The 25,297-nt window shown below is 44.1% G+C and overlaps 1 protein-coding gene across 18 annotated transcripts in view; it reads right to left on the bottom strand.

Annotated features, from left to right (window-relative positions):
* Positions 1–25,297, bottom strand: part of MAST4 (microtubule associated serine/threonine kinase family member 4) — a 623,464-nt gene that overhangs the window by 59,871 nt on the left and 538,296 nt on the right. For all 18 annotated transcript variants that reach the window (XM_051853670.3, XM_051853672.3, XM_089313239.1 and 15 more), the window contains 5 exons: positions 22,366–22,435; positions 15,940–16,018; positions 7,182–7,339; positions 5,300–5,375; positions 3,257–3,466 (listed from right to left, as the gene is read on the bottom strand). In XM_051853670.3, coding sequence (XP_051709630.3) covers positions 3,257–3,466; positions 5,300–5,375; positions 7,182–7,339; positions 15,940–16,018; positions 22,366–22,435 — 593 coding nt within the window. The remainder of the gene's footprint in view (positions 1–3,256; positions 3,467–5,299; positions 5,376–7,181; positions 7,340–15,939; positions 16,019–22,365; positions 22,436–25,297) is intronic.

Genomic DNA, 25,297 nt, shown 5'->3' with positions numbered 1-25,297 from the left:
GCGTTGCATTTGCTTTGGCTAAACACGCCTAACTGGAAAAACGGGTAAAGACATAAAAGCATTCATCTGGAATTAACCTAGGCCTCAGGACTTGAAAAAAACGTCAGTTGAACCAAGACGCTGAAATCCCAGGAGGGCTCTGCCTGGCTTCCGTGATAGACGGACAGTGGGGACAGTGGCTGGACGATAGGCCTGCTGGGCACAGAATGCCCCGTCTGGGAAGCAGCCAACACATCATGGGGCCACCGATGCAAGTTCCTAAAATTGGGCTCCACCTAGAAGGAGCGTGCTCCCTGGGACAGATTAGCTTTAAGACCTGGAAGAACACTGAAAATGTGATTCTGGAGGTAGTTTTAATTTTTATAAAAGATCTGCAAGAAGAGGTTTATTTTTAAAGATAAACAAGACAACATTCTTATTCAAACCCAACAATGACCCACCCTGTGCCACAAGTATACTTGCGCCTGCTTCTCCGACCAAAAGAGAAACTCTCTAAAAGGTACACACATTTTCATCCATTACATTGCTCATTCATTCACATGATCTCTGAAATTCTGTTTTCTCTCTCTTTTTTTGTTAATTGCCACAAAGCAGTCCAGCCAGTCTATCACAGAGAAAGGAAATTCAGTGAAGGATTTCAGTATCTGTAGCTTTGGCCATCAACTGCACCCTTTCAGGAGGGCTTATGAAGGAATGAAAAACATGATTATGGTCACGTGCTGGGACAGACCTGCGGGATCAGGGGAGGAGTATCTCAGAGGCTGACTAGAGAGCAGCTCTCCGGTCTGCTTCCTCTGCTCTCAAGACTATTTACTATTTCACAAACATAATTTTCAAGATATCCCCATAGGTAGTAACAGAGTGTTCCCAGCATTTTGCAGGTGCTGATTTGATTAGCAGGAACAACAGAATTAGGTGACTTGATCACAAATCATAACGTATTAAATAGTTTGGCATGCTCATATAGTACTTTCTTCCTCCCTCAACCCCTCCGAAGTTAAGACCTGATGACCACTATGCACTGAGGGAGGCACTAGGGAGTTAGAGATGAGCCCTGTTCCTCAAACAGCCCGACGTCTACTGGTAAAGGGAGACCCCCAAGAGCTCGTCACCACATTCTGTGGCTAAGATGTGCTCAGAGGGAAGGGCAGTGCTGTGGGCCATGCTATGCTTCTCACCTGCAGATACAATGCAGCACTCAAGAGTGGTAGCTATGCTGACAGCTGCACGGAAGTATGGTTGTTCAGGGTTCGCACTGAAGGGGCTGGGCAAAGGAGGATGAGGGTCCAAGTGAGGGAGTGGTTATCGACAGTTGGAGAAATCGTTAAGAGGGGACCTGTGTGAGTCTAGTGAGTGGTTGGCTGATGAAGTGCACAAGAAAGCCAAGTATGTCTAAGTTCCAGCAGGTGACTGGGGAGACGGTGGTGCCAATGATGGCGGCAAAGAATTCAGGGGAAGCAGGTGTGGTCCAAGAAAGGCTGGACAGTCCAGCCTGGGACAGGCTGGGTCCGCTGCTTTGGTGGGCTGTGCAGGTGGAAAGACACTTGGGAAGTGGACAGACACCTGAATATGAAATTGGCCGTCTGAGACACAGGTGGGGAGCCACTGGAGTCCATGGGGATTGACTAGAAGACCACCGGGGAGTGGGCAGGAGCAGCAGAAGCAGCAGGAGGTCGGGGAACTCACTGTGGAAAGCATAAGCTGCAAGAGGAAACTCTTAGGAGAAGCAAAGACAAGGTCAGAGAGGCAACAAGAATGGGAGAATATGTTAACAGGGAACGGGGATACAGAAAAAGAGAATTTTACCACCGCTGGATGCAATACTGTGCCAGTAAAATAGGCCTACTCCAGCAAAACACCCAGCAGATACAACAGTTATAAGGACATTGGGAAGGTTAGTGACAGAAGGCCAGATCCCTGCATTGGACAAATACTGGGATTTTTCTGTGTGTCACACACCCCAACCTAGGTGAACACAGCAAATATTCCTGTGCACACAGCCTGTGGACTGGATCATAATGCTACTCAAAGTGTGGTCCCCAGGCTGGAGCCAGCCCATGAACAGTTGTTGGTGTGTGACGCCGTAACAAGTGACAGTAGCAGCGCGCCACCCTGACAGCACGTACACACTGCCAGAACCCACAGGTACATGATCATCTGCCTGTAAATTCACCTGCACTTTAGTTTATGGGAGGAGCAGCCCCTGCCAATCTGGAAGCCAGCAACGACAAAACCCACAAAACAACACACCCACCACCCCCACCCCACCCCGGCCCCGCTCCAGGAAGCCTGAGAGGCACAGCTTTAGTGGGCTGCTCAAGGGTGGCACGTGAGAAATGGGGACAGAGTAGGGGGAGCCCTTTCAGGACGTCAGGGAAAAGAGAGAAGCAGAGGCTGCTAACCCTGTAGAAGAGGGCTCTTCCTCACTCGCCAAAAATGTGGTGGGACAGGTGGATTTCTTGAAAATTGGGATACTCGTACTTTCGCTCAGTTCTGCGCAATTTATACATTTAAACTTAGAGAAAACCACCTATGATTTTGTTTCCTTGGGCACAATTCATGCCCTATGAGACTCACCAATATAATACATCCAAAGACACAGGCTCACTAGGTTTCACATGTAGGCTGCAAAGCTATGAACGGAGTTCCATGCTGCCACCCACACTCCCCTCCTGTCCCCAGTGCTACCAGGAGCCAGGCATGCACATTGAGACAGAGTCAGGTCCTGTGTCTATCTGTCATTTTTGGAAATTGGATATTTTGTTAGAAGAAGAACTGACACTACTGAAAATGTAAGTTGCCATTTACTACCCAACACCATCGCAGGTTAATTAATAGGACACATAGCCTGGAAGAAACTGGCAATTTCCCATTTAGCTTTTCCAGATATTAGAACCAGATAGCACCATCAAATAACACACCCACGCTCAGGCAATTTATAACTTTAAGGTGAAGGGGAAAAGAAATCACTGCTTCAAAATCCTTCACAATCCACTTATCCCAGACTCGTGGATTGCTGGGTCCCAAGGTTCCTGTAAAGGTTATTACATTAACTTTCTATTACTCTACATAATGACCAGAACCAGTTTATAGTAAGTAGCAATCAGCTGGGTGTTCCTCTTCTCCTTTGCTTCCCTGGAATGGGAACTCAATCTCTCAGCTGCAACGTATAAGCAAATGGTCCCATAAAAATCATTTTTTTCTCCAGGAGAACTGCAAACAAATTAGAAAACTTTATATGGTGCATGGTTCTCACCTCCTGTAGCAACTTATCTAACTTGTGCTGCAATTCCAGGAAGTATCGGGAGGTGATGAGACCCTGGTGGGATTTATCCAAGCAGTCCCGGGCCAGCTCAATAATCTGGTGGTGAGTGAAGCTCAGCACTCCGTCTGCGAGGGGAAGGACGTTGTCGGGAGAGTAGCTGGTGATGATCTCCTTCAGGCGCTCTTCCATCTGAGCCGTAGCCTGTTTAGAGAAGACACACGTGCAGGTGTAACACAAGGAAACGCAGCAAGCGCGCCAACGACCACATTTACCCAGCTCTGAAACCAGATTCTGGACAGGACATGTCAAAGCTGCCCCACTGCTCCATTTCTGTGTGATACGATGAACGGGCAGACATCTGTCCAAACACACTGATTATACAACCCCCGGAAGGAGCCCTAATGTCCGTGTGGACTGTGGGTGGCAAGGAGGTGTCAGTGTGGCTTCACTGATGGTCAGAAATGTACCTATTTAAGGTGGGGGGGGGGGTCACGGGGGAGGGCTCTGCCCATGGGGGCAGAGGTCAGATGGGCAATCTCTGCATCTCCCACCTAATTCGGCTGTGAAGCCAAAGCTGCTCTACGGCCTAAAGTTTACAGAATACAAAAGAAGGGAAGGAAGCAGCAACTGCCCCCTGCTGCCTGGTGGAATGACAATAATAAAGATTCAGGAATAAATTTGACCATGGACATTTCAGGACGCTCATCCCTTTCTTCCTATATCCTATCCAACATAAATTGTGAGCTGTTTCACATTAACTCGGCTAATACTGAATTGTTTATGTGTTCCTTTTAGATCGTGGGCACTTGCAGATAGATTATATTTAAAAAAATCAAGCATTTCTTTGGGCTTTACTTAAAAATAAGCACTCTTGCTAGGGTGAAGGTTGTTTTCTCGGATAGGTTTTAATGCACCAGGAGTGCAAATGTAAACCATCTTTATCCTTTCCTTAAAAAACACATCTTGCACAAAGGGCCAAGGGGAGTACCTTGATAAAAACAGACCCAAAATTTCCTATTCAACTTTCACTTCTTCCTCTGGGATCACCTAGTGCCTCTTCAAAACCCCTGCCATACACTGTCTATATAAGAGGATTCCTTTTTCCTCCTTCCTTGGGTTCTCCTCTGAAACCCTGGCCTGCATGGATGAGGCACAGTTAGAATCTGTTTCCCTGGTAAGCAAGTGACACATGAGGAATAGCTGAAGCAGCGTTAATCAATGACATCGACATTGGGTTCATTACAAATAATAAGTGCTCCACTCCTGATTTATGAAACGAGAGACTTCCTTTTGTTCTCTTGCCTAGGGTAACAAATGTGTGTGTGGCTGGGGGTGGGAGGGAGGAGGGCAGGGACATTAGGAACAACACGGAGAGGCTGCTGTCTCCCAAGTCTGTGGGAACACTCTGGTGGGAAGGAGCTGCAAATAAGGAAAGGCGACAGGGACTATCAGAAAGCGGCTCCTCGCAGCCAGGGAGTGGGCAACGATTCTTCACAAATTGCTCTCTGGCTCCATTCAAACTCCTTCTACCAGTCTGCCTGGGCCACGTCACGGCTGCACCCTCCCTTCTGAATTACAGAGCTGGAAATGTAATGGCAAAAAAGATGGGAACTTATAGACAATCAAAATTAAATAGGAAAAAAAAAAAACACAACTTCCATGATACACCAATCTACAGGCTCTTGATGGAAAAACTGGTGTCTCTTGGCAATACAGCAGTGGGTTCAGAACCTGGGAATCGGGAACAGCAAGGGTCCACAGGCTTTCCAACCACCCCTCCACACAGCTGCTCATCAGGCCCACCCAGGGGTGGCACACAACCAGCAAGGGTTTGCTTTCCACACATTTCAGCACACAGAGCGGCTGGTTGGCAGCAGTTCTTAGCTTAAAATGCTTTGTGCTGTCGCAGTATACTGCTGCTTTATGCCGTTTTCTAATTTGGACCCTTACTGCCCCTAACAAAACCACCTTACAGATGTTCACCTCTGTTGCCTGTTCGTTTAGATGCTGGGCATCTTCAATTCAATTCATTACCTTTGGGAACCTTTCTTTGTAGACATGGTTCATCATAATTATTTCATGGTCGCAGCAGGCAGGAGAACGTCCGGGGCTGCAAGCAAAGCAAATTAGCCTTTTAAACTTGCCACAGCATGAAATGAAAAGAAGCTTTTTATTTATAAACAGTCAGTTGCGCATCAAGAGGCCTGTGGAACCTTTGTGCGAAAAGCATTCTGTATTAGGGAATGCATGGCAAAATCAGTCATTAGCACCCATGTACACACCGAAAGCCATAAATGCAGGGACTTTAAATAGGATTCCAGAAGGAAGCTCAAGAAGGGAAATGCCATAAAATAATTACACTTACAACACCAGTTCAGAAACTGTATTTATATTTAAGTTGCATTTACATTCTGCATGTGGGATGAGCTTACGTAGTTCTCGATTCCCATTAATGAACTGCAATCTAAAACAGAACAGGGTAGCAACCGACAGCAGCATCTAGGACATGTTTAACAGTGCAATTTCACACTTCTCTCTTACACCTGCTCTCCGCCACACGCCACTGAAGAGGTCTGACTCTTCCGTGGCACAGGTGTCATAATTGAAATCCATTTTCTAACCTAGCGAATATTTATCTGGGATGCTGAGCTAAGCGTTCCGTACCAGATGAACAGGCATACAGCTGGTGTGCATTTCTGGTTACTTCAGGAGCAGGTCTGTGCTCCTACCTGGTGGTATACAGTGGTGCTACTTTAGTGTATTTATATACCGAGGTGGGATTCCTAGGTACACATCTACTCTTGGATATCCCAGGAACTCCTTTAATAAAGAAAAAATGATACCCATGGGGTAAAATAGTGCCCCTTGCTGTAGTGATAAAGCTGGATTTTTATTCCCTATCTGAAAATTATCTAACACATTAGTATTAATTTACAACACTAAATGAAGAAAGGTACAAAAAGAAAAATCCTAGTAAGCTTTGATAGTCAATTGCACACCTATTAAAAACCTATTTTTAAATACTCCAACCCTACTATGTCGAGTACTCCAAGCCTGTGGCATCAAGACCTCGGGATGGCCTCAGCTGCAGGAGTCACTCGTTCAAGGCCTCTTGCTTGCCAGGGGGCCACAGGAAGGTGGGAATGCACAGGAAAGGCCACCGGCTCAGAGGGATACTTCCTGGTGGGGTGGGCAGAGGACGTGCGGCCTCTATTGCAGCTGGACTTCTCCCTCGGGCCAGCGCTGCTCATTCTTCCCTTCCTTTCTTTGGGTGTTGATCCCAAGAGCCCTCTCCGATAAACGCCCTGAACACCAGCCTACTTTAGAGTCCGCTTCCTGAAGAAGCCACTTGAGACCCACAGGATTTGAAACAAGATACAAATCAAACCCGTTCTAGTCAATGTCCGTGGACTACACTTGGCACTCACAAAATCCAGCTGAAACAAACAAAAACTGAAGGTGACCCCAACTCCTAAAACTTTGCTCATAATCCTACAGAAGGTAAGACTTCTCATGGGGAGAAAGAATAAAGAGACTGGAGTGGACTTTTACAGAATCTGGGAATAACCTCCTATTTTTGCTGTCCCCCTTTTCAACTAAGGTTCTTTATCTCAACATAACATCAACCACTCTTGCATCATGATTAGATTCCTGAACGTTTGTATGCGTAGACCCCTAAGGCCATGATCATCTCCATCGCAACAAGCAGCAAATAGTGAGATTTAGAAGATAAGGAGTCAGGCACCTTTCAGTGGTAATGAACAGTATCATGCATAAATGGAAAAATCCCATTATATTTATAGCAGTTCACAAATCAATTAGCTTGGATATGACTTGGAGGGCCCAAAGTTTTCACCGAAATTAGTTGAAGAAAACTAATTAAACTGAGTGAGAGTGTTCAGCGCGGTCTACACACCTCAGACTTCGGGATCGGGGCCGCATCGGGGTGTTCCTGCATCTGTTCTCAGCGGCAATGCTTTCGGTAGTACAAAAATGTTTCGATAAGAAGTGCAATTCATCTGGCGTCGGTTGGTATGGCAACTGATGTAACTTCTCCTGGGAGGAACAGGATGACTGAAACAAAGCAAAGTGAGGTTATGTGACTATCTCAAAAAGAAATTCTTCCAATGACTATGAGATCAGATTGCTAAGCTTGGGCATTACCACCACTGTATATTTACTATGGTTTGAATGTTGTCCCTTTCAAAACTCATACTGGCATTTAACCCTTTGGTGAGGTATTAAAAGAAGGGAAACTTAATCCAGGTGTAATGTTCAGAGGCGGGGTCTTTAGGAGGTGTTGGGGATCAGATAAGGTCATCAGGATGGAGCCTTGAAGACTGAACACTGGCGACTGATTTCCAAGAAGGAGACACCAGCACACACACACACCAGCTCTCCTTGACCCTTGTGTGCTGCTTGGTGCCACCGTGGGACTTGCCAGCAAGAAGGCCATGCCCAGGTATGGGCCCCTCACCTTGGACCAGAGCTGTGGGCCAAAACTGATGTCTTCTCTTTAGTTCACCCAGTTTGGGGGATTGTGTTACTAACAACAAAATCAAGCTAGTAGGACATTGTTTCCTTTCTATATTATAATTACAGCTACTGCCTAAACATAAAACCTTGATGCTGTCTCTGAGAAGTCAAAATCCTTCTACCTCTTCTATCTATAAAAAAATTTTCCAAGCAATTCCTCTCTGAAGAAAACCACAGCTCTGGAAATGGGTAGGAAGCAATCGAAGCCAAAGCAAGAAAGCAAACATCAGAGTGAGACCGGGGTGCAACACATCACTGATTAGTTCTCAGCTGAGTGTGGAACCCTCCCTCCTACCACCGCTCACAATCACACAGAACAACTTCTAGACGGGTAACATGAAACGGATTCCATGATGTGCGATCCTAAAGAAGGTAGCAGGACATCTTTAAAACGCATGCTGTCCTTTGATGCCATTACCACCACTATGTGCTACGGGTGAAAGGGAGGAGGAATAAAGAAAATATTTTCCTCAATGATGCCACTGTTTGAAAATCGGGGATTAGAATTTCTTCCTTTCTTTTCTTCTTTTATTTGACAGAGAGACACAGACAGAGATCCGATCAACTAGTTCATTTTTCAATGCCACAACAGCAGGGCTTAAACCAAGGGCCAGGAACTGAACCCAGGTTTCCCATGTCAGTGGCCAATAACTCAAGCCATCACCACTACCTCCCAGCGTCTGCATTAGCAGGAACACAGTCAGGAGCTGCAGCCAGGTACTGGACCCATCTCACACGCTGGGTGCTGACGAGGCTGAACACAAGCCACTTCCACTGCTTTGTCTGGGACTTGCTTTTCACAGTAGCTCCAGGAGGCAGCATCTTACCCTTGTCCACAGACTTGCTTTTGTAATATTTGGAGCAGGGTAAAGGCAGAGAAACTGAACAGCTTAGTAACACCACTTTTAGTCAATCTGAGATATATAACCATAAAGCAAAGCAACTATTTGCTGGTTTTATTTTCAGCAGGAGGTATAAGACATTCTAGTAAAAAAGACTGAGAAATTTTTGAGGAAGTAAAACTTGGTTACAATAACCATATTTTGAAAGATACTATCGATTTGAAAAACGTAAATCTAGTAGGCATTTTTATTTTTAAAAAAATCTTTTATTACATTAAGAATGCCCATCATAAACTCTGGAGTATCACAATGCAGTGACACTGAAAATTAATGACTATCGGGCAGGCGCTGTGGCACAGCAGGTTAAACCACGGCCTACAGTGCTGGCATCCCATGTGGACACGAGTTCGAGTCCTGGCTGCTCCACTTCTGATCCAGCTCCCTACTAACGTGCCTGGAAAGGCAGCAGAAGATGGCCCAAGTCTAAGGGCCCCTGAATCCATGTGGGAGACCCAGAAGGAGCTCCAGGATCCTGGCTTTGACCTGGCACAGCCCTGGCCATTGAGGCCGTCTGGGGAGTGAACCAGAGGATGGAAGATCTCTGTGTCTCTCCTCTGTCTCTGTAACTCTACCTTTCAAATAAATAAATATATGAGTCTTAAAAAATTAATGATTAAAGTTAAAAATACCTTTATACCTTGTAATTATAAAGTATCTTACTAAAAACATACTGAGACAAAGAGTTACTTTTTATAATGTAATGAGATTATTTTACAAACCATAAACATGAGAACACTACTAGAAAGACCTCTGAGATTAACCAAAGCTCTAGACAGGAAGTATAGACACAGAATTACATACTCTTACTATGAAAAGGAAGTAAAACACATGAACTCAGGCAATTAAGGAAGTCAGGAAAAAAAACAATAAACACAATATAAACATGAGAGAAGCAATGGAGATAAGAGCAAAGATAAGGAAATTACCAAATAGAAAAGCAGATTGAGAATCCTTAGATACATCACAAAGGCAAATCAGTGGTTACCACGCTGTATTCAAGATGGCAATACCCACAAACCCAGATGTTTGGTCCTAGGTATATAGTAAAGTCTTATGGTGGCAAAGAACTGACTGAACTGGTGGGAATCTGTTTAAAATGGACCAGCTATCTAAATCTATTACCTGATACTATCAAATTACTAGAGCAAAACAGTGAGGAAACTGCAAGACATGGCGTGGACAAAGATTTCTTGGAAAAGACCCCAGAAAACAAAGGTAATAAAAGTAGAAATTGGCAAATAGGATTACATCAAGCTAAGAAGCTTCTGTACTGCAAACAAAACACTCAACAAAGCAAAGAGGCAACCAACAGAATGGGAGAAAATATTTACAAACTATACAACTAAAAAAGGATTAATATCTAGAATCTATAAAGAACTCAAGAAACTCAACTATAACAAAACAAACAATCCAGTAAAGAAATGGGCAAAGATTATAAACAGGCATTTTTCAAAGGGTGAAATTAAAATGGCCAACATACAGATGAAAAAATGCTCAGGTTCATTAGCCATCAGGGAAATACAAATAAAAACCACAATGAGGTTTCATCTCACCACAGTTAGAATGACTCTCAACCAAAACTAAAAAAAATAAAATAAAAATAAAGGCTAGCAAGGATGTAGAGGAAGTGGAACTGTAATCCACTGCTGGTGGGAATGTAAACTAGTACAACCATTATGGGGGACAGTATGGAGATTCCTCAAGATCTGAAAATAGATCTACCAGATGATCCAGCCATCCAGCTCCTGGGAATTTACCCAGACAAAATGAAATCAGCACATGAAAGAGCTTTCTGGACTCCTATGTTCATTGCAGCGCCAATCACAATAGCTAGTACTAGAATCAACTTTGATTCCATCAACAGATGACTAGAGAAAAGGTGGTATATATGCACTATGAAATACTCAACCATAAAAAAGAATGGAACCCTGTCTTTTGTAACAAAATGGATGCAAGTGGAGACCATTATGCTTAGTGAACTAAGCCAGTCCTCAAAAGGCAAATATCACATGTTCTCTCTGATGCGTGGCAGGTAATATAGAATACAGAAAATATAAAGGAATGAAATAGACATCTTGTGATATGATTGTTGTTTTTAGCTTTTGTTTATCCTCCTGTGGAGCGTGGTCTTCCTACATTTTACTTGTTGAATATTATGGTTAGTGGTTAACTAAGTCTGTAATTATAGAGTTGATTGAAATTACATCTTTGCAAAAAAAAAAACAAAGAAAAAAGCAAAGAAAGGAAGGAGGGAGGGGGACTGAGAGAGGAAGAAGGAGAGAATTATGGTTATCTTCTTAGAACTCTACCTATGAAATACACAAAATCTGTTATCTTTATGTTAATACAAATTTAAAAACCATAAAAATATTTAATTTATTTAATGTGAATGCTGATTTAGGTTGCTGAAGACATGCTAATGTATCTGCTTAAGAGCTGCTGGCCCAGGGCTGCAGGGCTATTACATACAGTCCAGAGATCATTTTACCTTTCTAATAGTGAAGGTTAATTCCCAAACACACCCAGCTCAAGGGTTTCACATCAGATAACATGAGCCTGTGCTTGCATGGGGACAATACCAACCAACTTCAGAGAGGGCTCCCTCCGCGGAGGGAGACAGGAGAAGTAGGCTGCGTGAGGACAGATTTTCAGGGATATCTTTACTATTTCATTTATCAAACAGAATTTAAAATTTGCTTTTAAAAAAAGCTGTAGCAAATATAACAAATTGCTAGCATCTATTAATTTACAGAAAATGTTGTGATCACATACACAACTGGGTAAGGAACGTGGCCCATGTAGAGGGATAGAGAATACACGAACATGAATGATGTGGTGGTACAAGTTTGGTTATAAAAACTAATGTTGTAGGAAGCAGGAGGCAAGGGGCTTCTTGGGGGAGAGGTCCCCTTTCACCCCAGTTGGAACAAGCAAGTCGTCAAAGAAAATAGGCCTTAGTGACACTAGGATGAGCCTAGGAGACCACTGCAGGCCAGCAAGATGGCCTGGGAATGATTTCTAAGCTGCTAAATGGGCCCCAAGCGAGTCCTGTTGGACAATACAGGAACACAGTGAGTCCTGTTGAACAAGACAGCTTGAATTTCAGCAGAGAGGAGGGATTCAGAGGAGCCCCTCAAGGTCAGGAGGGCCTCCAGGATGAGCGAGTGTTGCAGGTGCTGCCCACGAGGCCTCATCTGCTCGTAGAAAAAGACGCCTCCATTGGCCCACACGCCCTGGGAAAGCCAGCCTAGAAGAGCTCCGAGCATCAGCCCGGGAGTTTCCCAAGAAGCTGAGTCTCCTACTTCACGCTTCTGGCACATTCTCCACGAGCCCTGCCAGGGAGTGTCGTCCTCGGCTGCTTTGCATAGGACTTCCGACTCCACCGTAAACCAGGTCGACCTTCAGGGAATGAAGACTTCGCACAAGAAAAACTGTGCTTCTTAATTCTCAGGGCAATCAGAATTCCAAAAACAAGTTCTGAGTGGCGGCACCATTCCAGGAAGCACTGATGTACCTGTGTTTCTGCTTTCTATTTATTAAAAGCAATATATTTTTATAGCCATACCTCATGTTTATGGGAATTTATACTCTCATTTCCATTCTTTCAGCAGGAAATAATTTATCTGGTAAGAAATATAGGGGGGAATGTCTTCCTACTGCTGTAATTCCACATGTTACCCACTTCAAAAGTAAAAATTATGATCTGTCTATTATCTTGGGGAAGTTCCACTAGTTAATTTTAACCGCAAAACCTGATGTCAGAAGAAGCTGTGATACTAAATCTTCTCTTGGAAGATGATGAACTTCATGACCAAATCTTTCCGATTTCAGATTACAGCATTTCTAACATCTGGCAATTTTGCAGTTTCCGTAATATCTGAAGAATAAAGATACAATGACGCTCATATCTCTAGATAAGCAGTTCTGGAGCTCAGCGAACACCGCGGTTATCCAGAAAAGTTAAATTCTGTAAGTTATATTCTTTAAAGTGCTTGCCATTTTTTTTATATTTCTATATTGTTATTTAAAATAACTAAAATGAATTTCTGATGAGTTAAATGACTAGATCAACCCAGGGAAATGAGAATCTAAAAGTGATTCAGACTAGCTTTAGAAAAAAAGCAATTACTAAGCAGTTTTCCATAACTTTTGCCATAATATTTAAAGGACAAGAACACAAGAAACTGAGGAAAATGAGAAATGGTTTTTCTCGTTTTCACTCATCACTTTTTTTTATCAATAAGCAATAAGGAGAAAAGATGGCTGAACTTTCACACATGGTCCCTAGAGTCTACAAATTAAACAATTCTTTTAGTCTTCAGGCACAAAAAAGTAATTTTGAGGCTACAATTTCATTTTGAAGGAAAAAAGGAATACTGAGATCAACAAACATAACGCTTTCTCCAATAAGTATAAGCACTTAAGAGAAAAGTTGTTGGGAACACAGAGCCTGTGAGTCGGCCTCACAACGTGTCTCAGGGAGCTGCTGCTTCTACACACGCGGAAGCTGCAGACGGCACTGATCCCATGAAAACTGACGGCTAGGCCGGTTGTCTGTTACAAGTTTAAGAAAGGCCGTGCAGGGGCCAGCATTGGGGTGTAGCAGGCAAAGCAGCTGCCTGCGATGCTTGCATCCTATACGGGTGCCAGTTCAAGTCTCAGCTGCTCCACCTTCAATCCAGCTCCCTACTAATGCGCCTGGGAAAGCAGTCAAAGATGGCCCAAGTGCTTGGGTCCCTGTACCCATGGATGAAGCTACTGGCTCCTGACTTTGGCCTGGCCCAGCCCTGGTCTTTGCAGCCATTTGGGGAGTGAACCAACAAATCAGAAAATTCTCTTCCCCACCCCACCCCTAACCCCGTAATTCAGCCTTTCAAACAAATAAAATAAATCTTAATAATAAAAAGGCCACATAACTCTTTAAGAAGATCAGAGAGATGAGGGCCTAGACCACTGGCTGATCTCTCACCAATAAAACAAAGGGGTGGGTAAAGAGGCACTCATTTGTTCTCTATGCCTCAGATTACTGTTCCATAAATTGGGACAATAGGAACTCTGTCAGAGGTGTCTAGGATGAAATGAGCCAATGCACTGTAAGTCACTAGACCAGTGCTTTGCAAATAGAGTACCTGTACAAATTATTTTACAAGGTATTTGAACTAGATAGGGTCCAATTCCATGTAGCTCATTCTCTCTCCGATTCTCCTTTCGGTACAGATGACTAGAAAGAGAAAGGTCCTGCTCTCAACATTTGTTTTGCAAAAAAGAGACCTGAAGTATAATAAAACCTGAGTGAAGGCAACGCAAGCGACAGAACTGAAATTAAAACAGAATCTGGAATCAGGAGATCTGAATTCAACTTTTGGGTAATGAGGAGAATTAAATAAGCATATTTACAGGAAGACCAAAGAACAAAAAATCAAGTACTCTGTTTATTCATGGCTTGACATTAATTAAAGATACCCAAGGGTCTGGGGAAAAACTGCACTTAAAATTTTTTTAAAAAATTCCTTCTTGTCAATCAACTTGAGTCTTCATTTTCACACCGTGGTGTTTCATATTATTGACATCTAAAATAGGGGTGGGCCAATGATCAGTGAAAGCAGTGATGGTTGCCTCCACTACCCAGGCTGCCTGCACTGGTGTTCAGTGACAGTTTCATCCTCTGATGCCATTCAGCATTTTGAAACACCCTTTACTGATGTGCAGCTGCTGTGCCAATGAAACCACATAAGGTTGCTGGACTGTGTCTCAAAAATGATCAAACTCATGGACAAAATGGAATAATGGAGCCAGTGCTGCGGCTCACTAGGCTAATCCTCCGCCTTGCGGCGCCGGCACACCGGGTTCTAGTCCCGGTCGGGGCGCCGGATTCTGTCCCAGTTGCCCCTCTTCCAGGCCAGCTCTCTGCTGTGGCCAGGGAGTGCAGTGGAGGATGGCCCAAGTACTTGGGCCCTGCACCCCATGGGAGACCAGGAGAAGCACCTGGCTCCTGCCTTCGGATCAGCGCGGTGCGCCGGCCGCGGCAGCCATTGGAGGGTGAACCAACAGCAAAAGGAAGACCTTTCTCTCTGTCTCTCTCTCTCACTGTCCACTCTGCCTGTCAAAAAAAAAAAAAAATGGAATAATGAATAGGAAAATAAATTGCCTTTCCTCAACAAAAATACTACACGGAGGGGGTAAAAATAACCTAACAGAATCTAACAATTTGTTCAATTTAACAAAACTTAGAACAAATGTTCTAGGTGCTTCAGAAAACCTGTGCTAGATTACACTTGGAATTCAGGAACCATAAAAGGCAGTGGTGCTACCAGTAGAACTGTAGTTTCTTGTCGGTTCAAGTATGATTAAGTGGCATAATCCACCTGCTGAACACAGTGCTGAAGGCTGTAGAAAATACAACAGATGGACATCCCTAGACAATAAACCAGAGATGATGACAAACTAAGGCAGAAAATGAATCCAACGGGGTCTAGATTCACAGACCCACGCTCCTATCCCGTCCAAGAACATCCAAACCATTTCGTTGGACATTTATTGAACACCTATAACACCCTGGCCTTTCTAATGACCACCTGTCCCGATATCCCACAACAACACTGATGTAAATCAAGAGAGCATTTATCCAACTAGGCCCCTTGCTAAAATGCTATAGTGTGGGGCAATGGTATACTTGTTCCCGTATCCCATTTTCATGGTTCCACCTTGTCTCTTTATTATCTTCACTTTCTTCTAAGCTCTTTTAATCTGTCTTAAAAGGTCTTAACCTAGAAGGCACAGAGAAATTTAAGACTTGAATGTTTTTTTATTATTATTCTTTGAAGGAGAAGACAAAACAAATCTCGATCTAAGCCATACAAGAAAAAAGCCCCAGCCCGTCACAGTTTAATAGCCTTTTCAGCACTGCTTTCACTGGCATGGAACCAGAGCAATAAAGCCAGATTGTGTTCTTTCGCCCAAACTACGCCAAATGGCATTAAAATGAAAGCTCCCAATGTCCTCCAAACTTGTGATCCTGGGACTTCCTCAATTAATGCCCCATGGTTTAAAAGCCTGCAGCACAAGGGTGTCCTTGCTATGTTTGTCAGACCATCATTTGATGCATAACCCATTCTGGGTGGCAGACGTGCAGAATTTATCTTCTTCTTGCTACCAGGCAACACCCAGAGAAAACACTGCCTGTGTAAAAGCTCTGTGGTTGTAAGACAGCGGGAAAAAAAAAATCCAGGCACTTACAGAGACGGTGGAGCTGGGGGTGTTGGTCCCATAGCCAGAGGAGGGGAGAGAAGCCAGTGACCAGCGGCGTCCGTCAGTCCTATTGAGAAAGTGAGTTTAGCTCAGGCCAGCCCTGGAGTACTGTTACAGGGGAACCCCAGGGAAACTGAGGATTTTTATTCAAACAAATGACACCACATAGTCTGTGAGGGTGTGGAAATGTTCAGCCAGGGCCAGGGTAAACAAACATTATACAGCAGGTTGACTTTTATTTAAACTGAATCGATACACCCAAACAAGCAGAAAGTGAATGGGTTGATCCATATTATTGATCTCTCACTAATACACTTTGACAAAATGAATACCAGGGATAATTACAACGGTCAGACTCAGCAGATTCAAATGAATAAAAACAGAAAGGGAGGAGGAAAGACACTCTCATCGGGGAATGTGGATATCCCGGGCCCAGGATCTCTAGGCTCCAGGGTCTGAATTCCAGCCTGAGACAGGAGCCCGTGGACTTTCCTTGCCTCCTAAACACTTTCTGCTTATTATTCTGAAGGAAACACTTCTGCTCCGCACTCCTAGGGAGAAAAGGGTCAACTGGCTCATGGCTGCCTGGCTCAGGCCCTAAGTGGCAAATAACTTGAGCACTAAGAAAGTGACTGACCTCACGCTCAGAATCCCTTAAGAGTTACTGCCTTCCAGCGCGACCTGGCTTTATAAAGTCGCATCAAAAGCCTCTCGCAGAGATTCTGAGCATGTAGCCCAGCTCTCACCACTAGTGATGCCAGGAGCAGCATGAAAAATTCTCCACCAGTGAAGTTATCTGCCCAGCTCCTAGAGGCAGCGCTGCCAGAAGCCGTGAAGGGGCAGTTTGCGTCTCTAAACGGTGAGAGGATGCTAGCTTTGGAGTGGGTCTCTGGTTACAAGGGTGTCAGAAGACTTAATGCAGTGACAGACAATACGGCTACTGAGGCAAGGAGATCCCAGGGACTCCAGAGCTGTCACCTTATGAGCGATTTCACATAAAACTAAAACACTGTGAAAACAAATACATGCAAATTCGCCAAGAGTCAACACAGGAAAAGCGCACTTTCTGAAGGACCCACATCAGGAGTCTTCAAAAGTTCACGAACACGGGCATTGTTGTTTAGTTCTGTTTTTCCATGAACTTTCTGAAGTGCCTTCGCACGACATTCTTAGAGGCAGTATCACAGGAGGACACTTTGTAATTCATGATTATGTACATTTACCAAGTGAGAGACAAGAATGGACAAAAAGTGCTGGAGCTGCATTCCCTGTAGGTGGAAGTCAGGGAATTCAACAGCTTGAATTTGCGAAGTCACAATTAGATGTTCATGTAGAAAACTGACATTTTAGCCTATATTTATATTCAAGGGAAAACATAACCATAGGTTACCATATGTTCTACTGCCAGCAAATGCAATGGTCCACAAAGACAAAATGGAGAAATTTCAGTGGACATATCACAGAACTATTACAACAGTAAGATTTCAGTAAAATTTACCTGTCATTTCTGTGACCATGATTGGAGTACAATTGAACCAAGTATGTTTTAAAAAAAAAGGGGGGGGGCAAAATAAGACGTATGTAAATATACAAGATAAAAGGAATTGGGAAAACCAAGTTATATGTTCTAGAAAATATTTCTATACAGTTGAAAGTAATAAAATATAAGAAAAATAATTACCGTGTCGTGCTTATAAAGATATCCAACTCCCCATTAAATGGAAAAAAAAAGTCGATCCTATTTTATTTGGTTACTTATTGAAGACTTTAAAAAATCTATGCCTGTACTTTATGTTTTAAACACTTCCAATTTGGAAAAGAAAAGGATATGATTTTAAAAGAATTATTCAGTCCATTTAATAGCAATTATAGGAAACTTGTCTGTGGAAAGAGTGAGAGACAATTTTCTCTACCATGATTTTGCTTTGTGATTCATTAACTCTCCTTTCCCTCAGGTAGCAGTGAACATATTTCAGAAGAATGAACAATTCCAAGAGGAGACCATGTTCTTATTAGTTCCAAAGCATAAATTACATTTGCTCAGTCTGGAAAACACACAACTGGAAAGATGTTTAAACAAGAATGTGTTCACTACTCTGTAGAACCACGACCAGAAATAAGCTATGTCTCATAAAGTCCCCTAAGTTGCCCGTGTCTATTTACTCAAAGGGAGCCAAGGGACCACTGCGTCTTCATTACCATGACAACCGCACATCAAAGCTGCGATATATGCTACATACAGTGCTTAGCAGAGAACAGGCCATTTTTTTCAAGGAAGCTATCACACAAGTGCAATTTGGATCCCACTAACAATGTTGTCTTTTCTTTGCAGTAGCTACCAACAAAATGTTATCTGAAGACAAGACTACCTTCTTTGCCAAGACAACAAGGCTTTTTTTGAAGAGAGTGTTTTCCTTGAGGGTGGAATCTCAATGTTACCATTAAGTGAAAATTTGAGAAGGGAAAACATCTGAGGGGAACAGAGAACACAAGACTAACAGAAAATATCCCAAAACTACTTTAAATATTTAATTAGTACAGTATACAACAAAGAAAGCATGAACGTTCTAACATCAACCTTGCCATTAAAACTGTAGGAAGAGTGCAGGTTTCTTTTTACTTGCGATGGTCACCTGGTGTGACATGGTGTATGTTCTAGTTGATGCTGGAACAAGCTGAGCCATATCAAAGCAGGGGAATGTGGCCAACTAAAGTCCGCTCTAGGAGGAATAGTGGAAGAGTCCCTGGGAGGTCGTTCTGCCCACCAGCACTCAGTAAGCAGGTGATGACCTGAATTCAGTAAGCAAGTCTGTTCTTGTTGTTTGCTTGAGGATTTAACCTCACAAACAACAATGAGGTAACTAAGAGAGACCCATGGCATTCATTCAAGGGCTCTATATTGCCAAGGAAGGAGAAAGCAATGTATAATTTTAAATCTTGGCAACTTCTGGGGAAGGCAGATTCCTTTAGATCTTTAGCTTACCACCAGGGAAAAATTATTAAGCAACTCCATAATCAATGGACTGGAAATAGTACTACAATTAGCAATGCAAAAATGTCTCCTTGTTCCAGAGAAAAATCTATGCTAAGCTGATGCTTATTTTTGTCCGTTTCTTGTAATCTAACACTAGGGAACTTCAAAAGTTCATGGAAAATATGCATCATATCCTAATTCAATTTTACCATGAAAAATTTTGAATCTTCCCCGTTGAAAAAAGCAACTTGATAATTTTAATCTTGAATCTCTATTAGAAAATATGGAAGGCACGTGCACTTCACACCCTGTAATTGGTCTGTTAGACGCCCAGCAAGGTCTGCTGGGAAGGTGGGATAATAAGATCAGAAAAGATGAACAAGCCTCACCTTACCCACTTCACCCAAAAACAAGGTCCAAAATACAGTACTACGTCCTCTCCTGGACTAAATGTGCAAAAGGGTAAAATGTGGGGGAGTCTGCAAGTGGCCCACTTTTTTAGGGCTTAGAGATGCACCCCAAATGGAGAGGACTGGAGAGGCTCTGTGTTTTCCAAAGGAAGATCAAGTCTAACATCCAAGAGATATTAAATGAAAAATACCAATGTGAATTTTTGTAAGTCACACAAGGTTCTGTTTACTCCAATAAGAGTTGTAAAAGAGGATCACTCACGGCCTAATCTAAATTAATACTTTCTGAAGAGTGTGGAGGGCGCTCCATCTGGAAATGCATGCAAAGTGAACCACAGGTCTCCAGTGATAATCGCTCGTCATGGTATGTGGTTTATTTGTGAAGAATTAACATGCCTCTGTGTTGTTTGTGGCTTTTTTTTTTTTTTTTGAAGCACAGAAATCAGATTAATCTGTCCTTCAGTCACCCACTTAATTATTGGATTCTCTTCATTTTTATATTTCTGGCAGGATTAAGATACTATGATTTCTGTCATGTGTAAATGCATGCTATAACGAGATGTGCATTTTTTTCTTATTAATTAAAAGCGTGCCTCTTAGAGATTTTTTTTTTTTTTGACAGGCAGAGTGGGCAGTGAGAGAGAGAGAGAGAGAGAGAAAGGTCTTCCTTTGCCGTTGGTTCACCCTCCAATGGCCGCTGCGGCCGGCGTACCGCACTGATCTGAAGGCAGGAGCCAGGTGCTTCTCCTGGTCTCCCATGGGGTGCAGGGCCCAAGCCATCCTCCACTGCACTTCCGGGCCACAGCAGAGAGCTGGCCTGGAAGAGGGGCAACCGGGACAGAATCCGGCGCCCCGACCGGGACTAGAACCTGGTGTGCCGGCGCCGCAAGGCGGAGGATTAGCCTAGTGAGCCGCAGCGCCGGCCATTTCTGACTTTCTGTCTCCATCACTCTGCCTTTCAATAAATCTTTTTAAAAATCTCTAAGAGGCCGGCGCTCTAGTCCCGGTCGGGGCGCCGGATTCTGTCCCGGTTGCCCCTCTTCCAGGCCAGTTCTCTGCTGTGGCCAGGGAGTGCAGTGGAGGATGGCCCAAGTGCTTGGGTCCTGCACCGCATGGGAGACCAGGATAAGTACCTGGCTCCTGCCATCGGATCCGCGCGGTGCACCGGCCACAGATGCCGGCCGCAGCGGCCATTGGAGGATAAACCAACGGCAAAGGAAGACCTTTATCTCTGTCTCTCTCTCACTGTCCACTCTGCCTGTCAAAAAAAAAAAAAAAAGAAAAAAAAAAAGAAAGTCAGTCAGAAAGAGATCTTCCATCCACTGGTCACTCCACAATGACTCTAACAGCCAGGGCTGGACCAGACCGAGACCAGGAGCCCCCAACTCTATCCAGTTATCTCACATGGGTGGCAGGAGCCTGTGTACTGTGCCATCATCTGCTGCCTTCCCAGGTGCATTTGCAGGGAGCTCTATTAAAAGTGGAGCAGCTGGGATTTGAACCTGTGCTCAGAAATAGGATGCTGGCTTAGCAGGGGGCTGTTTAACCCACCGTGCCAGAATGTGGGATCCTAGAGATATGCTTTAAAGATGGTGATGGATACTTGTTTACCAAGTTTTACAGGCTTATTTTTCCACCTCCAATAGTAGCACCATCAGAAACCAACATTCACTAGGCACAGACTTTATGGGATCAGTTCATAGTCATACTTTCTTGATAGTACTTAAAATGAGGAGCTAAAAGGATAAAATTCCGAATTGTGGGAAGAACAGAGTGTGAGTTTCAATAAGCTCCCAGGCAATGACATCTTAATCACTTTTATATCCTTCCCAGAGTGGGGTACACACTGTGTACCGAGAAACTGGATGGGATATGCCTAACTAATCAGAGAGCAAGCATCTCTTTATGGTGTGAGGCTTACCATAGCACCTTAGTTGTACAGAATTCTGAAAACACTGCTAACGTCCTTTGCTCTAGATTTCGTGGTGTAAAATGTTGACCAAAGCTTGGGAGGACATTGTAAGCTTTGTTGGTACAAACAATTATATTTTTTAACCCTCCCAAGTATCTTCATGAGGGGTTACCTTAGTCCACTTAGGGTATAATAAGTCTCAGAGGGGAATTGAGCTAGCATCAAGGCCATTGAGACCATATGCCAAATTTATCCTAAATATTCAGAGACTGGGCAGAAGGGGCATTTCTCATTCTCTATGTTTTTCCTGGGCACAGGTACACACGATACAGATGTGAGAGGCGGGAAGGGACCCTGAGGGTACAAATTTGAATGTTACAAGGTGCAGTGCACCCATTCCACCTACAGAACGTAGAAGAAAGAGCTGACCGAGGGGCCAAATCCCAGTGGCAGATCCCTAACTCAAAAGGCCAGATGATGAGGCCATTCTGGGCAATACCACTTCCTCCTGACACCATGACTCAGGCGCCAAGACATGCATCTGTGACATTTGGTGCCTGATTCTAAACAGGACTGGAAGAGAAGACACAAGGCACCCTCCCGTCTGAGCGTGGCTTTGTCAGAAGGGGTGACTAAACTTCTGCCCTGAAGCTCTCAAATACAAGGACATCTCAGGTTCCCGTCCTTGAGCTCACGAGAAAGCCCTTTCTATAGAAAAGCATTGCAACAGCTAAACGACTGCATTAGGACACAGATGAACTGAGTGTCTGTAAGTGCAGCTCACTGAGCAAGACTCTACTGAGCACCAAGCATGGACAAGGCGCTGCGCTAGGGGCGGAAGAGAAGATGATTTCGTGCTCTCGGTGGGCATTCGCTATCTAGTGAAAGGCCATGAGAGGGCACCGAATGCCACCCTGGGGCATAGCTCATTATGGAAGCTGTGGGAGCAGGTGCCCTGTAGCATGATTCCGAGGCAGCCTAAGGAACCTCTGAGAAGCTCTTACCAGAATGTAGTGAGCAGGACCTCACAAGGCAGAAGGCAGGTAGGCTGAGAGAGGGGTTGGGGACGGGGACCCTCCATGTCACACGTTACTTCTCCACTCACAAGAAAGTCTTACCTCCGTGCAAATGAAAAGTGGGCTGAGGCACTGGGGGAGAAATTCCTTGGACTATCTTGAGGGCTGTTTCCTGCAGAGAGAAAGGAGAAAACATTACAAGCTGATTTGGGCTTGGCATCATCATCCGCATCCCGGATCATCCTCTCCTGAGTCATGGGCTTCCTTACATTTCTCCTCCAAGAGCGTGCTGGCCTTACCTGGAGTAGGGATTTGGGGTGAGGAGGGAGCCTGAGTTCCAACACAGCTTCCCGAGTGTGCTGGATCTATGCAAAAATGCACTCACCAATGGCCCTCCACATGTTTAACATCTAAATATTCCAGTTCCATAGAATAACGCACACACGAATGTCTTGGTTTTGACCCTCCTGTTGCGAACGTTTCCAGAAACACCACGGGTAGAGAGACAGGTTCCAGCTGGGGGTGCTGTCTGTTTTGGGGAAGCAGCCTTAGTGGTTTAATTTAAAGCAGACTGAATAAAGGCCTGAGCGCTGAAAAACAAGCCCTTGTATTCCGAAATACACACTTTCAGGGCAGGTGCATCTGAACTAGGAAGATGACCCAGATCCATCTTATCTTAGCACAGCTGGAGGGGCCCAGCCCTTTTTCCCCTTGTCAATATTTCCTTCAACAGGCTCCCTGCTCTGCAGCAGCTGGACAGCCACTGGCCAGGCGGCTCCTGAATGCCACAGCCACACAGAGCCTGGCAGAGTGTGTCTCACCAAGTGCTTCAAAGAGGGAGGGCAGCCCCTCCGGGGCTTGTCACTTTCTCCATTAGCGCAGTCAGCCTGCCGCTGATCACTGAGAAAGCTGGGCAGGCAGCTGGCGAGGGCAGGATCAGGACACTCCAGACCGCCGTACCTCCCTCCACACTGCTGCATAAGATTGGCGGAACTGTCTGAGGACCACTGACGCCTGCAGCTGGTTTGAATAAAGAGGCGAGACAGCGAAGGCTGCCAAGTTACCCTGTACCTTCTTGCAAAACGGAAAATAAATCAGGAAGCGGTGCTTCGCTCCTAACAGCAAGCCAGTTACCACACCACTAGTTTCCTAGTGGAACTGACTATTGCAGTTAGTTACAAAAAATGCAAGGGATCTCCTGGAAGCCACTACCTGGCTGTAAAGGTAAGCAATTTATGACCACTGTGCACAAAGAAGAGAGGAACCTATTCAAGAGGCTAAGTTTAGTGTTACCTTGAGGAGTTCTGCATGGGCTACATCTCTACAGACATTTTTCAATTAAGTGAAGGCTGCAAATTTCATAGTGATGTCTTCAACAGATGCCATTAACTTTATGACGGCACAATCAAAGCCATTTACTAGGCAAGTGCTGAGCAGCCCATTTCTTGATGGACGGAGAACCAAGAGGCACTCATCCCCCTGCTGCAGTGAAATTTATCATGCCTTTGCATCTGTTGTTCCCTGAGCCCCTGGAGAAACGGATTCTGCTTTTGCCATCCGGCAGCCCACGATTCACTTTGTCCATTTAATCTACACAGCAAATTAAGTTCTTTCAACTTTACTCAACAGCCGCATCCCCCCCGGCCCCGCTCCCCACACTCCTAACTTGGCGTCTACGTTACTCTGCATAGTCCATAAAAGAGCTCCAATATTTCAAAGCATCTAAAAAGTTTTGTTTCCTGATGGGAAAAATCTAACATCAGAAATCTTATAAATTTTGTTTCTTATTTGGAATGAATGTTTATGCTGCTCACACACCACAGAATGCAAACTACATGTAAATTATTAGGAGGGAGAAAACAAGTGATTATTCCAAGGGAAGCCTTTTTCACAACAATCCCTGCTACCTTAACACACTCAAAATGAACAAACTCAGTGAAACCTGGCACTAAATTCTTAGACCTGTGTTTACTGTTAAGAGGACACCATCTCTGGAGGTTCTAATGCAACCAATCAGCATAATTGGGGAGCTTATTAACTATTTCTTCAATCTCAAGAAGCTAGAAACAAGGCATTAAATTAAACCCTTTTCACTTTTAGAGATTTTAAGGAGTGGTCTGGGAAGTCAGGTAACACAACACATGGTGACCTATCACCTTGAGGATTGTGCTCTTAGAAAAAAAAATCAACGCTTCCATTAACTATTGTGCAGATTTTCACCTCCCTATCTTGGATTGACTGTCCAGGCCCTTCAATTGTAGAATATTCTTCTTTGCATCCACTGCTGTAAAAACATCTTCAAGGTCAAGACTACACAGTCATCTGTGTTATCATAATAACCAAGGGTCTTTCTTGTTTCATGTCAGATTGAAAAGCTAAGTTGAAATGCAAATGCAGTTTGGTGCAGTGTCGAAGACACCATCCGGGATACCTGCATCCCATATCAGAGTGCCGGGGTTTGAGTCCCACTCTACCTCTCATTCCAGCTTCCTGCTAATGTGAACCTTGGGAGGCAGCAGGCGATGGCTCTGTGACCCAAATGGGAGCCTCGATTGAGTCCTGGACTACTGGTTTTGGCCTGGACCAGCTCTAGGGGTTGTGGGCATTAGGGGGAATGAACCAGTGAGTAGGAGATCTCTCTCGCTCTCTCTCTTTCTCTCTCTGCCTTTCAAATAAATAAAATGAATTTTTGAAATTTGTAAAGAAATGAAAATATACATATATACATTTGCAGTCCTGGCTTGGGGGTGTTCTGAGATCCCTTATTATTCGGTGACTTCATCACTGTATAAAACACACACAGTGTACTTAAGCAAACTAAGAGGGCTACAGTGTCCAGATGATATAACCTTATGGGACCACCACTGCATATGCAGTTACATCCTAGACGAAAGCACTGCTCTGCAGTGTACATATTATGTATCATATGTATCACGTAGTTATATTAAGGCTCTCAAGTGTCACGAGATACTAGAGAAAATGTGTGAGTACCTCATAATTCCTAAAGGACAAGAGACCATACTTCCACAGGGCA

Source organism: Oryctolagus cuniculus, chromosome 14 (assembly GCF_051225735.1).
Source record: "Oryctolagus cuniculus isolate XC-2025 breed Fujian yellow rabbit chromosome 14, ASM5122573v1, whole genome shotgun sequence".
In the NCBI taxonomy this organism is placed as follows: Eukaryota; Metazoa; Chordata; class Mammalia; order Lagomorpha; family Leporidae; genus Oryctolagus; species Oryctolagus cuniculus.
The sequence above is the reverse complement of the archived record's forward strand: the minus strand, read 5'-3'. Positions and strand labels throughout refer to the sequence as shown.